General features: G+C 38.5%; 1 protein-coding gene across 1 annotated transcript in view; it reads right to left on the bottom strand.

Annotated features, from left to right (window-relative positions):
• LOC107039650 (MOXD1 homolog 1) overlaps positions 1-11,556 on the bottom strand; it is a 19,415-nt gene extending 7,859 nt beyond the window's left edge. The window contains exons 1-2 of the mRNA XM_015259398.2: positions 10,549-11,556; positions 1,588-1,740 (exon numbers count right to left, since the gene is read on the bottom strand). Of these exons, the coding sequence (XP_015114884.1) occupies positions 1,588-1,740; positions 10,549-11,352 (957 nt within the window). The 5' untranslated portion in view covers positions 11,353-11,556. The remainder of the gene's footprint in view (positions 1-1,587; positions 1,741-10,548) is intronic.
• Between the last annotated feature and the right edge of the window lie 6,867 nt (positions 11,557-18,423).

The following is an 18,423-nucleotide window of genomic DNA, read 5'->3' as shown; positions in this document are numbered from 1 at the left end:
ATGGTAAGGCCCAAAAATTTCCAATCACGAATGAATGGAGATTTGCAATATCCGGGATACGATGGCTCATAACTGGCAATTAAAAAATTGGGTGAATGAAGCAGTTGATGGTCGCTGAAAAATTGAAAGTCCCATAAGGCCCCGTTTGTTCTCTAATTGCGGCATCAACTCGAAGGAAAACAATCAGTAGAACAAAGTGTAGTAGGACACTTGGTGGAATTGGTGAGAGGGACGAACGTAGTCTTGTGATTAGAACTATTTGAATATTTTGAAGTTGATGGTAAGGCCCAAAAATTTCCAATCACGAATGAATGGAGATTTGCAATATCCGGGATACGATGGCTCATAACTGGCAATTAAAAAATTGGGTGAATGAAGCAGTTGATGGTCGCTGAAAAATTGAAAGTCCCATAAGGCCCCGTTTGTTCTCTAATTGCGGCATCAACTCGAAGGAAAACAATCAGTAGAACAAAGTGTAGTAGGACACTTGACGGAATTGACGAGAGATGGACGTAGTCTTGCGATTAGCACTATTTGAATATTTTGAAGTTGATGGTAAGGCCCAAAAATTTCCAATCGGGAACGAATGGAGACTTGCAATATCCAAGATACAGTAACTCAGACCTGACAACTGAATAGTTGAAAAGATGGAACAATAATTTTCAAAAAATTAAGTTCTATAAGGCCCCGTTTGTTCTCTAATTGCGGCATCAACTCGAAGGAAAACAATCAGTAGAACAAAGTGTAGTAGGATCCTTGACGGAATTGACGAGAGATGGACGTAGTCTTGCGATTAGAACTATTTGATCATTTTGATGTTGATGGTAAGGCCCAAAAATTTCCAATCGCGAACGAATGGAGACTTGCAATATCCAAGATACAGTAACTCAGACCTGACAACTGAATAGTTGAAAAGATGGAACAATAATTTTCAAAAAATTAAGTTCTATAAGGCCCCGTTCGTTCTCTAATTGCGGCATCAACTCGAAGGAAAACAATCAATAGAACAAAGTCTTGTAGAAAACTTGATGGAATTGGCGGGAGACGGACGTAGTCTTGCGATTAGACAAACCGGAGGGGAATCAATGTGACGATTCCCGAAGAAAAAACTCCGCTACGGCCCTGTTTAAGGCCCCGTTTATTTTTCATTTAATACATCATTTATGGGGGGGAAAACAAATAGTGGCATTACGAGAAACTCGACTAAATCGGCGGGACAGACGAAGGTAAAGTCTTGCGATTAGAAGTATTTTAATGGGTCCACTGGCCTGGGGCCCAAAAGGCGGCATGCTAAACGCCTAAATACCACCAGGTATCCCGAGAATCTCAGGTGGGTTTCGAGGGCTCGCTGCGAAACACGAATGACGATTTTTCGGCGCGGAAAGAGAGAATGAAGAGACCCACCTCCTGAGAAATGGTTTGGGGACTTATAGGTGTCCGAAAACCATGTCTCTTGAATCGAATAGAATTTCACGTGGCGGTCTCTATAAAGAAGAGAAGAGGATTTCTATGGGCGTCACGGGTGGACAATTTTTCTTGGGACACTACTGTTTGTTGTATGGAAGGAAAAAAAATTCTGGGACTCACGTTTAAGTGACGATCTTCGGGATCGCAGGTCTGCCAACTTCGCGAGAATATTATCGTTGTGTGGGTTTCATTTTGAGAACCTCCAAGAATATCAACATCCTGCGATTGGTCTACGATTGGTGCTGCATTGGTGTCTTTGAGTCCATGTGAATCCTGAAATAATGGAGAATAGACTGTATTACACTAAATTTCGGAAATAAGTGAGACGTAAGAGGCCCGATATCATGCATCAGGCCCAAAAATTTTGCGGGCATGAAGCATTTTTCATATTGTTTTCTTTAAAGTCTTCTTTAAAGAATTATCCATAAGGCCCAATATTTTCACAATCGTAACAAGACGGGTCCTCTTGAAAGTAAGGCCCCGATTTTTTCATATTCGGGAATGCATGTATTTCCTGTGGATTCTCTGATTTTTTAAGTTGTTTCCTCGAACTCCGTAAGAAAATATAACACTGTATAAAATGAGTCATAAGGCTCAGTTTATGCTTTCATCCTGGTAAGAAATTGGGCCCTACGATTCAATTTTTTTGGTGTTCATACCAATCCTTTTTACAGATATCTCCCGAAAACCAGTGAGAAGAAAAGAGAATAGATTTTATACATCAGGCCCAAAAGTTTTGGGACCGTGAGAAGGCATAAATTTTTTGAAATTAATTACTTTTTACATTGTTTCCTCTAAACTCCATCATGCAATCTAATTGCTCGTAGAATTGTTCATAAAATCCAAGCAATTTTTGTCCTACTTAGCAAAATGGGCCCTGAGGTCCCAATTTTTTGACTTCCCATATTTATCAAATTTTATTTTCACATATTTTATATTCCAAAAACAAGTGTGAGAACTATCTTCCGTGGGATTTTTGGGGCCCAGAAGTAGGAATGAAAGAAAAGGGTACATGTTTTGTGACAGACAATGAATGAACGGAAAAGCAACCCTCGGTTTTTTTCATTCTTCTTTAAAGCAGAGGCAATCGAGTACACGCCTGAAAAAGAGAATGGTGGTAGGCTCAGACGCCCGGTCTACAAGAGGTGAGGGGTTTTTTCTTCTTCCCTCCCCGAAGGGAAGTACCTTTCCTGCGCAGCGTAATGAATCCAAATAATTGCCAAGCGCCCGTCGTCATGCTCAACGGCTCACGGGGCGGTTCCGGGCGTCACGGCCGTGGATACGAGTGTACATGTACGGATTGGTATCTCAACGGAGGTTAGGGGTATTTGTACGGGGCCTTGTTAAAGCCTCAGCAACTGGAGGGATCCTCATTACCAATGTTATGCGCGGTAATTATTTGGTTTTTCATACTGAAGTTATGCAGCATTCTTCATACTTCATGAAGTCTTCCAGGAGTGCTTAAGATGGCTCCTGAAGGAAACTGCGTAACTCAGAAAACGCTCCCAAATCCAGGCATCTCAAGATTTCGTTCTAAACTCAAGTATCTCACGGGTATTGACAGAACGCTAATGCCGAAAAACCAATATCAATAATTGGAAAATTTCTCGTAGATATTAATGAATAGAGTGGCAAAGAAGCAATTAGATGGAATGAATGAGTAGTTCCAAAATGATTCGCCAACCCTTTCATTTTCCAACTGCAAGAAAAATTAATGCTGAAAGAAATGAGATGACAACAATTTGCCAATTACTAAATTGATTGAATATTCGCAAACATAAGAGAATGCAATTTTTTTGAACTACTAAATCTATTTTTGCGACAAAAATTTTTCATTCCGGCGCACTCTCTGCATGTTTGGCACAAAAAAATCCTTTTTTGATAATTTTCAAAAAAATATTTTCTTGGCGCAAGTAAGACTTGTTTGAGAACTTTGTCGTTTTTCTCTCAGTGCACTCAGTTGAGGCATTTTGGTGAACGATACGATTTTTTTTGTATGCGGCACATAACATTATAGTAACTTCACAGGCGTAATTTTTGCAAATCAAAATGCAGTTAAATTAACTAAAGTTCAAAAGTAACAACGACAAATCTATCGTGAGGAGAACTATAAAATAGTTGCAATGAGTACATTCCATTGTAGTAATTACTTCTCCGGCCATAGTTACCGTAATCCATGAAAAATTGTTGAGGACTTTTTTACTATAATTCGATGGTGATGGAATATAGTCAGAAGAATTGTATTTTTCTCTCAGTGTGTAAGATACAATGTTTCAGTTTGGCGCTCAAATTTCAACCCAAGTACTACTAAAATTAATAATTGATGGCGATCCCTGTTTGTGAGTTACGTAGTTGCCTCTAGAAGCCGTCGAATGTAAAAACAGTGGATCCTTAATGAGCTTGATGTTCAAGTTTTTTGGCGATTGCGTTTTTCTGCACTGATTCAATATTTCTCATAGCGTCAACTTCACATTGAGTCAGTGGCAATTACTCCTCACGTGAGGGTATATCCTTTTATTTTATTTGCGAGTGTATCACGACCTATTCCACGGTTCACTGAGGATAAACTGGCTGACGGTCGAGGAAGCGAGGTGGGTGAAAATCGATCGCAATTTCTCTTCATCTTTCATCTTGCTTCTTGAGATATATTTTATAGTTCAATCATTTTCTCTCGCTGTTCTTTGCACATGCCTACCAGTGACCTCAGTTACCCTTTATCATTCGATATTTCAAGGTGTAATTTCGGAATTATACTCGCATGATGAGAATTTTAAGACTGGGAATGTTATTTTTTCCCACTGAATGAAGTGTATGAACATGGGAATCGTATTCTGTACGACGTTCCTCCGTGTTTTTGAACCTGATTGGAATAAACGACGAGGGCTTACACCGCACCCCGTGGAACATTTGCAGGAAACGAGAGTCTACCGATCCGTGATGTCACATCCGTTCTATTAATCGTCTTGGTGAGTAATATCTATCATTTGAAATATAAAAATGGAGCCGAGACGACTGTCAAATAAAGATATTTCATGAAATTTTTTCGTTTTCTTATTCGACAATTCACCTCAAATTATAGGTATTTTCAAGGTAACATTTTCCATTTGTTGACGTATAATGTCATGAAACGTGACATTATACTTGACACGTAGTTTCCGAGATGCACCAATTTCTCAAAAATATCTATCAAATCAAATCACAATATTGCTATTTATTTATAAGCAACGAATATTTAAAAAATGATAGTTCTGCGTGAAATGTAATTTAATGATACTGAGTAATCATGATTTTTTTCAAATTTTGTTTTCTAAAAAAATTAAGTTTCCGAAAGTTTAAACAACTTCAGTTATTTATTTATAAATAACGAGTGTTTAAAAAATAATAATTCTGTGCAAAATGTAATTTTAATGGCGCTGAATATTCACGATTTTTTTCAAATTTTTCTCATGCAATTTAATCGACAAATTTGATGATTGAAAATGGTTGAATCTATAGTGTGGTTTGTACCAAACTGTGAAAGATACTTAAATATCCTTAAGAGGTAACAGAATGCCGGGTTACCAATTTTTTGAACGAATTTCCCGCTGAATGTTGTCGATATTTTTACAAATCCAAGCACATTAATCTCCAGGAAGCGATAATGAAGATCAATATGCTTTGGATTCAAAATATATTAGGAACTTTAATCAGGAAATTTATTTGAAAATTTCGAGGGAACGATAATGAAGCGATAATGAAGATCAGTGTGCTTTCGGTTCAAAATATATTAATAACTTTGATCAGGAAATTTATTTGAAAATTTTGAGGAAACGATAATGAAGGTCAATGTGTTTTGGATTCAAAATATATTAATAACTTTAATCAGGAAATCTGTTTGAAAATTTCGAGGGAACGGCGGCCTTCTGTTACCCCTTGAATGAAAGTGCGCGTTACGCGACGTTGCCGCAAACTCGCTAAACGCGCCCGGACAGTGAAGAGTGAATTTAGCAACGCTGGAGCCCGAATAACGCGGCGGCGCCTCGCCGCGGAGTAGACCGAAGTCGCACGGTCGCGTACAGTGACCAGACCAGGCTTAATTACTCTCCATCCATTCCCTCATATTTCTGTTGAACTAATCTTCGATAACTGTTCATACATTCGACTTAAATGCAGATAATACGTCTTGCAGATATCCAACAGATCTCCCGATTGTAAAATCTCGGATGTTGCAACTAAAAAAACATCAAGTTCTACCATTCGGTATCCTCTGAATGTTCGACCGGTTCGCATCACTGAACTCGAAGAATCGTAAATCATACACATCGTGGATTATGTCAGGAGAATGTCGTTTCAGGTATGCTAATGAGTACACCCCTTCTCGTATCTACCCAACTCTTTCTGTTTGTTCCTCATATTCATCTCTGCTCGTGTTTCTTGCAGGTTGAAAAATGAAGAAAGTAAATAACGTACCGCAGGACATTGTCGAGGGCTTCTGTTCGCTATGGGCGATTTTCTCGATTGCATTTACCCCTTTACTAGTGATGAATGACTACGTGCTGCAATGTTAGAAAATTACTCTTGAAATTTTGCGTGAAAAAGCTTGAATTTTTTTTCATTTGATTTTTATGCTGATTGTTGAGAATTTCGAATTTTTCATGAATTTTTCTGAAAGTTTCGGGCGTTCCGATGGCTTCTTCAAACGTGATGTTTCAAATTCATTCAAGTATGCAAAAAAAAAAAGATAGAACTGTAAAAAAGACAATCAGTTGTACACTGAGAGGAGTATCGTCATAATATCACAAAGTTAATTTCTTGTGCCAAATATCTCATCTCTTGAGGATAAATTTCTTGGGATAAGAATTCCGGATAATGCGTCAGACAATGTCAGATTTCGGTGAAGGGTTCATGACTTGAACATGAACATTTCACGATAAAGTGAGAATTTCTTCACGGAAAGAAATATTCAATAAAAATTACGTATCTTTTCCGCAATTCCGGAGCGAAATGTGGTTGTAGGAAATTTTACGGAACTGTCACGGAATTTTTCCGGAGCGTTCCGTAATTTTTATCTGAATCTCTTGTGAAAAATTACGATACCGTCACTTAAATTTTCTGAGTCGATTCCGTAATCGGTGAGTGAAGTGAGAGTTCCGTAATTTTTACTGAACATTTCTCTCCGTTTTGCCACAAGAAATCGCTTTTTTCGTCTCAGAAGATGAGAAAATGACTAAAAATATTAAAAACTTCGATTCGGTGAATCATGAATCAGAGACTTTCATATTGAATGAATAGAGAGTTTATGCAGAGGAAAACCTCCAGATATTAAAAAAATATAACCGTCGCTTACGCTCAATCGCTTTGAGTTCGAAGGGAAGCAATATTTTTTTTCCTTCTGTCAAACTATTCTTGTCTTTTAAGGAGTATTATCTCATTTCGAAAAAAGACATCACCTTTTCATTCAGTAACTTCCTCCTTAGCCCGAAGAGCCCCGATTTCTCGTCTGAAACCTACCATGAATTGATCAAATACGAAAGCGATGTTTTTCGCTCAAGAAATGACTTTTGTGATATTGTCTCAATTTTTCTCTTAGAGTAATTTACAAGAACACTTTCCCACTTGTTTTTTTATCAATTGCAAACAATTCCCTCCACAGATTTGATATCATCTCGACAATAAAAATAGTCGCGATTCTTTCGCAAGAGGAGAAGAATGAAATGATCGAAATAAAGAACTCCGCAGAAGAAAATAAAACCAAATGAGTAACAAAAGGACAATAGGAGGAAAAAAACGGTAACAATTCTTCGGTGCCTCGTAAAAGCCGTGATAAAAAAATCAAAAGAAAAATAGTGAGTCCTAAAAAGAGACTGAGGTGAAGATGAAGGAGACTGAGGGAATGAGGGTGCCAGGACTCGTTGGTATATGCCCCTTTGCATTCGTGAGGTTTTTGCGTTTTAGGTGGAGAAGGAGGAGGGATAAATACTCCCTAACCCAACAGGGGGCCACACGGTGTGTCTGGAGGCCTTGGCGGAACACCGGCCGGCGATACAGATGCGCATGTATGCCCTTGTGAAATATACACGAAAAGTATAATCATCTTCTAGGGAGATATGATTGTAATCATCTTCGGCCAGAAAATATAGCCTCTGAGAAAATCAAGGTCCGGTTATTTTTCTTATTGCAGTAATAGGGTTTATGCGTCGAAATTTGGATGAGTGGACTGAATAATCCGAAAGTCAGGTCAATCTGGCGGAGGTCACACTGAGATTAGTCTAATCTGACGAATAGAGTAGAATTCATTAGACCTGTGCGCGCGCTTATCTATTCGTTGTGAAAATGAAGAAATGGAATTTATTAAACTTCATATACTCAGAGATGTTTTATAAACATTGATAATGAGTTAAAGAGAATTAAGAGGATAAAGAGTGAAATGTCAATGAATAATTTTTGATCTTCGATTAATTCTTTTTTTTTACTTTTTAAAATAATCCGATTAAAAATTGTAATTTTTGAAAAATGAGGGGAGGGTTATGAATTGATTTCCTAAATTGAAAAAATTTCTTGAATTCTTCGGAAAATTTCACAGCTTTCCAGATAACCGTAGATCTCCAAAGAGTTTTCTCGAATTATTTGGGAAACCGAAGAATTTTAATGAATTTTGTAGAATTTAGAATTTATGTATGAAAATCTGAGAAGCAAGAATTGATCATTTTTGCGTATGATAAATATGAAAAAATTAAAATTTGGAAAGTGAAGAATAATTTGTGAGTTTAGAAAAAAAATTTAGAAATACCATTTTTTTTCTCATGATCAACAATTAGGCAATTTAGATATCTTTTGATATAAAGATAAACTCCACACATGAAAAAATGAAAAATATGACGCAGAAAAAATTTTTGGCATTTGAAGAATTTGAAAATACAGAATTGCGGATTAGCGGTCAGGCAGTTTCGAGATATTTCGATAGAAAACAACTTCACGTTTCTTTCATCTTCAGTAAATAGGAAGGAATTCGACGACAATGCTCTGTTGAAGAATTGGGCCCAAATATCAGGTTCTGAGGAATCCTAGCGGAATTCTATGAAGGACACTGTCAACTCCGACTAAAATCCACCATTAATGAATTCCGCAGATTATGAAAAATCGAATTCAACTCCACAAACATTTTCTGTACACTCGCAAAAAGCCATAACCGTTCGCGCGGTAAATCGACCGTCTCGATCGAAAAAGGTACCTCTCCCCGACCGCGGGTCAGACGTAAATTTATCATGACGTTATCTACTCTCGACAGCGACTCTCTTCGTTAATTTTATCCCTTTCTCTTTCATCTTCTTTTATCCTCGGTGTGTATCCTCATTTTATTCTTTTTGATGCCATTTCAGACAACTCGTTTACTACAGTGTGTATCCAGCGGTGAGGTCTGTCTGTCAATGAAACGAGATGATATCCCATTCGGGACCCACTCGGATTGATCCCCCGAAATTCCACCATCGATTGACGTAAATCGAGATATATCGTGAACGCATCCATCAATCTGTGGAGTTTTTAATGCCATGAAAAAAGTGGATTAAAAAAACTCAACCGAGATCATTATCGCATACACTGTCAATTCAAACTAGTTTTTTTTTCCACGGATATTTTACTTTGCAAAACAAGTTGCCAAATTATGCACTTTGGGCTTTTAAAATGTTGAGAAGTTGAAGTTGAAATAAATTTAATTAAGATTAAGGAATTCCCAGAAGGTTTTGGATAAGAGAGAGGGGGGGGGGGATAAACGAGGGAACCAGGTATTTCATTCCTCTGCGGTTCAGCCTTCCACCCGGTCTTTTCATTTTCTATCCTCATTTCTCTCACTCTAGCATCACTATCCAATTCCATCGCACCTTTTATAAGGCAGGATTCCCACAGTGGTCAACGCATTTGAATAATTTTGTTTTCTTTCATTCTTCAATTTCGATTGAAGAATTCAACGTGTTTACTAAAACAGCTCAAACTAGTCAATCATCGAAATACAAATTCAATTGAAAGTCGAAAAAACGACATTTTGACGCAATTCAAGAAAAAAAATTTCTTGATCAATTTTTTTTATCACCATCGTTTTAATTATTGGGAGTACTGACATAAATCACTCTCCATTCAGTAGAGTGGAAAATTATTGAGAACTTTTGACGGGAAATTTTGTCAATGGATTAATTGACAAGAAAATGAAACAGCAAAATCCAAAGCCCAGGGGGAGACCCAGAGGGGGATAAAGGAAAATGTGATGCTGAATTTCAATCGAATGTAAAAAGAAAAGTGTACTCGCCCTAATCTAATCAATTGACGTATAGTTCATCAACTGAAGTTAACAAAAAAAGGTTTATGAAAAAAATGATTTTTCACTTGAATTGCGTCAAACAGTCGTTCTTCGGCTGTACCATTTTCTTCTCGATATTCGTAACGATTTAAGGCATTTGAAAATGTAGAATTGGCGGATGAAGAAATAAGAAAATTATTCAGACTGACTGAACAAAGAAACTTGACAAAAGAATCGAAACGGCTTCATTGTCACCCAGCCGCGCGCCAATTAAACGAACCTCATTAATACAATCGATCGTACCGATCTCCCTTCAGTTGGCCCAAGCGTCCAACAATTCCAACGAATTCGACTGAAGGAATAGGTGCTCCACCAATCGGGCCCTCACGGTCCTCTTTTGTTTCGTCAATCGCTTACCTCCCGCTGCCCTCCCTTCCTCACCTCTTTGCCACCGTCTTCTTAATCTCCCTTTAATTCCCGCAGCTTTTTCATTTCTCCTCCCTTCTCTTCTTCTTCTTCTTCTTCTTCTTCATTTTCTTCTTTTGCGATTTTTTTCGAGGTCTACCTCTCATTCCCTATATTTCTTCTCCTCGCACATGTCTTTTTGCGAGGACAGGTTCCAAAGAGATCTGCAGACCTCGGGAGAGGAAATCTCAGTATCGAGGTGAACAAACCAAAAGAAATTGAAAGAGACTGGGGATTTAAATACAAATGAAAGACCAGATCCGACCTCGTCGTCAGGACCGAAACCACAAAATCCTCCCCCAAATTGTTGGCGTGATTCAAAGTAACCGTGACTTAACACTTACCAGAAGATTAACCGAATTATCGTGATCATCAACCCAGGCGAGAAGTAAATCTGCTCCCATCATGTGACTCTTCTCGTTGAACCCAATTCCTACGTATCCTAATGTCTTGGCTGTGACTCTGAAGGTGACAATGTCCTCGTCGGAAGGATCCCACTCGAGGATAACGTCGCCAACATCATCAAGCACTTCGCGCCTGGTAAAATTGAAATTACTGACGCTTCGCTTCAGCTTCGCAGACTTCTGACTGCTGTTGATCTTCTCAGTAGGATGATATTTCTTGGGAGTTCTGTTGGGATCTCTCTTGAGAATCTCCGGCGAGACGTCATCAACATCAGAAATGATCTCCACATCCTCACTGATGTCGTCTGACTTCACCTGCTCGACGTCATCGTACCCTATAAGATCCTTGCTGACAGCATTCGTGGCGAATCCTTCAGACGTCTGGAACTCCTGCTTCTTCTTCAGCACCTCGTGATCCTCAGTGTTGTTGTTCCTCTCGTTGAGATTTGGAAAAGCTAGACCATCTGGCTTGGGGATCGGAAGCTTCGGGAGGACTTTCTTAAGGGCTTTCTTATCTATCCACCAGTCATCCTCCACATCCAATCGCTGCTTTCGAAAGTGTCCGTATCTCATGGCACCCTTGAGGTGCCTCTTGCTTCGGAGCTTTGATCCCACATCCTTCGGGTGTCTTTTAACCAAGTTCGTGCCCATGGTTTCGTCCATGTGTTGAACATAGAGATCCAAAAGATCTCCCTCCACCAGCAGGAAAACTGTTGCCAACACTAGAATCTTCATTTTTAACATATTTACAATCTCTAAATATAGGAAATAAAAAACTTGAATTGTTAATTAACACTGTCACCAGATTTCACACATCGTCACCAACTATCACTTTCGTATGATTGAAAATAGTTGATACACTTTGCTTTTGGGGGATATTATTAGCATTCCGAGTAATCGTCGCTAGCCGGTTGGTTTTCAGTGACGGGTAGCATGCTGCTTGCACGACAGTTGTGCCGGGACTAATTTAAACACGCGTCTGCCCCTTGTGCTTCTGCTGTACGTTGTGGATCTTGAATGCTATTTCTGTCGCACTTGGGTTAGCCGGTTTAACTCGGTCTGTCTCACAGCCCCTGGCGGATACGCTCGCAGCTGCTTACCTGCTCTCACTTCGGGCCACTCGGCTAAACTCGGCGAGGCTCGGCTCGCGTCGATGGGCCGGGTATAGTCCTCCTTGTTTACTGTCCCTTTTTTTTATGGATTTCGTCCTGCTTCTGCTGCTCGTCGGTTTTCGATGCACGTTTTCGAGGGCCGCAGGCTCTTGCCCTTTGGGCTTCGGAAATGGATCAAACAATTTCTTGGGGGTAATGAAGTTGGACAGGAGCTGTTGACAAAGGGTTAATCGAAGGAGAGTTTATTGATGGTTTCATTCGTATTCTGAATGTGAGGGATTGCCAATGATTAAATGAAGGCGGATGTTACCAAAGATCATATGATTTAGGTGTCTCTGGGCTACATATTGAAAATTCCACGGAAAAAATTCCCCGAACCATTTCTCCTAACGAATGTAAAAAATAATTACACATATACACATTACCAACGTGAATTTTATTTATTACATCCTTCAATCTTCGAAGATACGCCAGATGAGAATTCAACTTTTTCAATAGATCAATAATAAATAAATTACGTTACTGCAATAAATTTATTGTCAACATTTTCGAACCAATTTCCCCGAATAATTCGAATTAAGCTCTTGTCCCGATAATCAATGAATCTTCATTACGGAGCATTCTCGTCCTGCAAAGTCGCAGATTCATAAAAAAAACATTGACAACATTCAACAAAATATCATCTTACACCACCAAAACAATCCATTTCAAAAGAAACATCTCCAAACAACCGATCATGAATGAATAAATTACATCGGCATTAGCATGTGTAATTTGAAGCAGTAACGAGAATACTTTCCAACATTAACAATAAAGTTAAAAATTATAATATGTTTATTTTGCATTTTTGCCGAAGATTTTTTTTTTTCGGTGATTTTCAGGGGAAAATAATTCCGGGGGAATATTTAGACGAGAGATGTTTTTCCACGGGGAAATTTTTCCCGGGGAATTTGTTCCGGAAAATTTTTTCGGGGGGGAAAAAATACGGTCACCTATCTAATCTAATTTAATCTGTCTTTTGTGAAATGGTGGATTTTCCAAAAGACTTTCAAGTCGTTTTATGGGTCGTAACCGTAATGTTTCATGAAGAAATTCCGATTTTCATATGGTTTACTCGAAACGTTACATCGAAAAAAACACTGGACTCATTTCTCTCATTGAAAAACAAAAAAAAAACAGAGGGGTTTCATTTTGCCCCGGAGGAAAATAAACTAGGCAAGGGCTCCTCGAAAAACCAGAAACTCCCAGATTCGAAAGATTCTTTCTCAAACGGACTAATTTCTGGGTTTTAAAGAAAAATACTCGGATTCATCGGGCACTTCTAGAAATGTTCCGAGAAATGGTCCCTTCCCCGCCCAAATAATAGGGAACCCCCCGGCAATTGCGGGTTTTCCCGGAAATCTAGAAACTGAGACAAATCTCTCGATTTTTTTCGGCTCCAAAATTTTAAACGAACTCCAATATCAAATTTTTTCGTTATTTCCCATCAACGAAAATTGATGTTTTATCTGTTGAGATTATACCGCATGCGGTATATTGAACCCCCCAGCCGTTGGGTTCATGGGAGGATGGAAGGACCTGGACTGGCTTCCTGCGGAAGTGTTTTTGTAACCGGAGATCCAAAAATGATAGAGCAACACGGTGATCGTGGTAGTAGGGCATACATCGGTGTAATTCTTGAAATGATGGTGGTGCAGTGTGGTGGAACTGACAGAGGGGCTGGAAAACCAACTGCGGCAGCTGCAGGCCCTTGGCACGCGCCCCTCTGTTAACCATAACCAGTGGTGCTCAATAAAATTGAAAAAAAGCGAATCTCCGAGAAATTTCCGTTGGACTTCAATCGCGACTGAGGGGATGATGCTAATCCTTCGATCTCCAAGATATTTGATACTCATCGGTAAACATATTCTTGACGAAAACATGATCTCGCCAGTGAAGGTGAAAAGTCTTGATCAAAAAAGAGATTAGCCCAATAGTGGATGAATTCGCAAAAGAAACTTTTAAGAATTAATAGGATGCGTTATGAAAAATTTGAGTTAAAACGCAGATTAATTGGAATTTTCATTCAAAGGAGGACAGGTAAATATGCCAGATTTCTGGAATATTTACCCATCTATCAATTCGATTTAAAAAAAAATTAAATCGATAATTCCGTCCACGGCACGAGAATATATTTAGTGGTCTATCTGCTGTTTCCCGCTCAATAATGGAAATAAACCCTGCCAGCTGCCACTGTCAGCCATTTTGCGACAGGTGAGTAGTTAGATGTGACAGTGTGACTGCTAATGTGCCGAACGAAGTTACTTGGGGTAATAATCATCAAACGTCGTAAGTCCAGACTAATATTGATCCTAAAAGCTTCATTTTTTCATATTTTTGCATTCATTTTATCCGCAAGTTCCTATTTCTACAAATATATGGGTGTTCCGCTAATTGGGTTGGGTTCTCATGGCATTTCCAATCGACGGAACACTGATGTTTTCGTTTGGCACGTGCCGGAGTGGTTCAGTCAAAAGTACATAAATAATTGATAAGCTGAAAATATAATGACACTTATGTTTCTATTCCTTGTTAAATTGTTCTGACAAATTCATATACGAAGAAAGTCGAGTTATGTGTTCACGTGATCGACATTACTCATTTTTACGTGTGTTCACTAGTAAGAGTTTCTTTCCATAATAAAATTTACATCACAATTCCAATTTTCAATTATAATCTGAACGTGTTGACATTTTCCTACAAAAATATCCTTATTACTTCGGGTTCCTGACCTTTCACCGTTTCCCAAAGTTCTACTGTTCCGTAATTGGGCGCGCGATGTTCCATATTTGGCAAAAGTGTTCCGTAACAGGTCTTTCGGACTGAAGATAGTTTTTCATTTTTCCCGATTGTTTCTCCATTATTTTTTTTATTCTTTCAGGCAGTAGTTCATTTTCAAACTATTGTCTGAGGTTCCGACGAGCCTTGAGTGTTCCATAATTAGGCTGTTCACCCGTGTTTTCCGGTGACCGCGAGACCAACGAAATCTCCATGCACTTTTATTTTCATGATGCATGAATGAACTGAAATTTGCATGAATCATGTGGGATCCACGAGACTCATTTTTTTTCTCCCCGGGGAAAATGATACGGTGACGATGATGCTTGTCAGTTAATACCTACTGCTAAGAATTATAGGCTTACCGGTGGGGGCTTCCTCAGGCAGACGGGCTCTCATTCGTCAACGTGTCCCAGGGTCTTCGGTAGCCATAGGCGTTTTATCGGGCATCAAGAAAACGTTCGCACGCGTGCCGAAGCCAAGTGTATCATCTTACCCCCATCCTCTCGGGCTCTTTCCTCCCCCACCTCCTCGTTTCACGCGTTTGTTCCAGTTTGTTCCTGCTTGCAGCAGGGCTACGGTGATGATCTCATTGCAATGGGAAACCTCAGTGTTGAAGGCCTAGATCGATTTCCCAGAGTTGCAACATTTATCATGCGAAGGGAATTAATGGAATGAGTGGAATGATTGCAGACTGAAGAATGTGCGTTGCGTTGTGATAATTAATGGATCGGGTTCTATTTTCTGGGGAGAGAAAATAAAGGAAAATAGAGGCAAAGGAATCTTCAGTTTAAGGGTGTTGACACTGGAGATGTAAATGAGAGAATGCAGAAGGAAAGATTGTAATGTTTATAATTTTTTACATATACGTGGGAGAATTTTTTTACAAAAACATCGCGCGTTCTGTGAATCAACTGAAATTCCACTAGAATTCTATCCGAATTTTTTTTTTTTTTCTTAGATTTTACTGCGAGAAGAGAACTTGGAAAATGTATGGTCAATAATTCCTATAAAAAATTAAAATCTATTCATTTTTTTTTCTATCAAAATTGATCAAAAAATTCAGAGGAAAAAAAGGCGTTTTCTCTAACAAATTCTATTGAAAATTATGCGATTATCTTCGTTTTTCAATAAATACTTCTCACAAGGAAACAAAATTCATGCCCTTTTGAGTGAATTATCCTAAAAAAAAAATGAAGGACTTCATCATAATAGCGGGGTAATATTTCCCCAAAAATAATTTTAATTGAGGTTTAGTGGACAGAAAAAAAAGTAATTCCGGTGAATTTCGACATGCAACTGGTAGTCAAGATTTATGATTCGATCTCCCCATGATATCCGATTATTAGAGCAATATCGATATGGGTTTCTTAATGAAATACAAATGGGGTTCTCCTCTTTCAGGATTGAAGCTCAACGCTGACCAAAGGAGTTGTATATCTCCGTCCTCCACTTTAGATCGAATTAATTGGCCGCGCGAAAAAACCAGTTTCGGATGGAGAGAAAACGATGCTGGAGAGAAGGTATAGTGTAGCATAACACCGAACACCCCGCTTTGGGGTTTTGGTTACGAGGAAATTTTTTTCAGAGGGATCTTCCGTAGCCTCCGGCCAGGAATTAATATGTATCAACACTGCATTGCAATTGAATGCCATTAAAATACTCTGTAATTCGATCAGTAATTTTTTTCCGATGAGATATTTTTTTAAATTTATTTTATTTATTTTTGTTTATTCAAGTCAAGACAGCCGAGGCCAATACAAGACTTATAAATAGTATGGAAATATCAAAGGCATTGCGATTAAATATTCACATTAGGTAGTATATGTAAGATCCTATTTACTAAATATGAACGAAACGTGAAGTTGTTTTATATCGAAATATCTCGAAACTGCCTGACCGCTAATCCTTAATTCTGATTGGTCAATATGCGACACGAAGTTATTCAGAAAAAAACCACGCGGAATTTTCAAATTCTTCAGTGACATAATTTTAAATTCTTCAGAGGTAATTTTTTTTTCACGTCATATATGTATATAATATATATATTTCACATGTATATATATCATCGGTGAAATAAATAAATTCTGTCCTTTAAAAATTAACGTGAATATCTCGAAAACTTTGTATGAACAAAAAATCGTTTTTCTCAATCGAAAAAACACTTCATTGCCGGAAAAGTGATTCCATCCGCAAAATAAAATTGAGTTCTCCAAAACAGTTGGAAATGGCGGAGTGAATTGTTTCTCATTCGCATATTTAAAAATTTCTCGTAGAAAAAAAGAAGAACGAGAAGCGGCAGCAGAAAGAGAAAAGGTGGAGTTTTGGAGGGAGAGGGGAGGACCGCCGGGTACGTCGACAGGGGACAAAGGGAAGGATGTCGATTGTGAACGCAGCTGGTCGGTTGTGTACACGTCCTTGCCGCAAAAAGGACCACGATTTCAAGCAGGTCGTGGACTAGAAAAAAGGAGAACCGTTGCGTAGTCCATCAATGCCGACAGCCTCCACGAAAAATTCCAACCAGTCTCCTGATTTTTTATATTTCAAAAATTTCATCGATTTTTGCTTCCGAATGGAAGCTTTGTAAGCGTGGATTTCGACGCTCTTCTAATTTTTATTTTTATCTTTAACGTGATTTGCCGCAAGGGGTTTGCGACTGGCCATCGCCCGAAGGCCTTCAGCCTGGTATTTGCAGAGATATTTAGTTGAATGTTATGATGATGTACCGTGTACAATAGAGATCATAGCACAAACAAGTGAGACATTGCTCATGTATTGCGTACAGGATAGTCATTTTGCTTATTTTTATCCATCGTATATATGCAGATGGTAAAAAACGTCTGAATCTTCAAAAGTGTCTGAAAACCTGACTAATGTCTGAAAATTTCAATCACCGCTTCTGTCTGAAAATGATGGTAGACATTTTTTGTGTCTGAAAAATTTCAGGTATTTATTTTCAGATATTTTCTGCGTCTGAAATTCAGTGATTTATGAGCGATTCAAACATTTCACTATTAAGATATCTCACCTGATTCAGACGGCAAAGTCCATTCAAACATTAATTTTTAAGATATTTCTCATGTCTGAAAAGTTGACTCATCCACTGCAAAAACTAGGTGTCTGACAACCATCTGAATTTAAGATGGGAGATGGCAAAAGACGTCTGAATCTTTAAACGTGTCTGAAAATCTAAGTGATGCCTGAAAATTTCAAACACCGCTTGTCTCTGAAACTGATGTCTGAAATTGAAATATCTCCATTGATTCAGACACATTTGAATGTCCCAAAAGTGTTTGAAAATTGTCTACAAAAGTGTCCGAAATTCAGACTATCGGTCCGATTAATTTTTTTATTTTCTTCAAAATACTCGTCGGCAGTATCTATTCACACGCTCCACGGTAACTTTGACCGTGGATATACGGGACGTTTTCCCGTGGATTCAAGGTAGTTTCTACCGTGGATATATGGGAGATCGTGGACCCTCAACTTTTACTTCTCAAATTAAATCTAGACAATAAACTAGACACATCGAATCAATTGATAAGTGATATGGAGATAGTAGACTAGTAAACAACTTTCTCGAATACGAATATCAGTATAGATTAACGCAAATAAAAAATGAAATAAATAATTGACTAAACGCAAATAAAAGATGAAATGAATAGTTTTTTACATTTTATGTGAACGTTTTCTTAACGATATTCATATTTGTCTAATGGGGTCCGAGTGCAGGAGTGGGGGCCGGAATATAGTGCAAATGATTTTAAAGATGATCTCCCAACCAAGGGAGACTCCTACCAGAGTCGGTACAACTCTGGTTTCAGAGTTGCAAACCAGAGTTGTGCCAACATTGTCCACTCGGCTCTAGGAGTCTCCCCTGGTTAAA

This window comes from Diachasma alloeum, unplaced genomic scaffold (assembly GCF_001412515.2).
Source record: "Diachasma alloeum isolate Michigan unplaced genomic scaffold, Dall2.0 Dall_scaffold_00302, whole genome shotgun sequence".
NCBI lineage: Eukaryota > Metazoa > Arthropoda > Insecta > Hymenoptera > Braconidae > Diachasma > Diachasma alloeum.
This window is presented reverse-complemented; position numbering and strand designations above follow the sequence as displayed.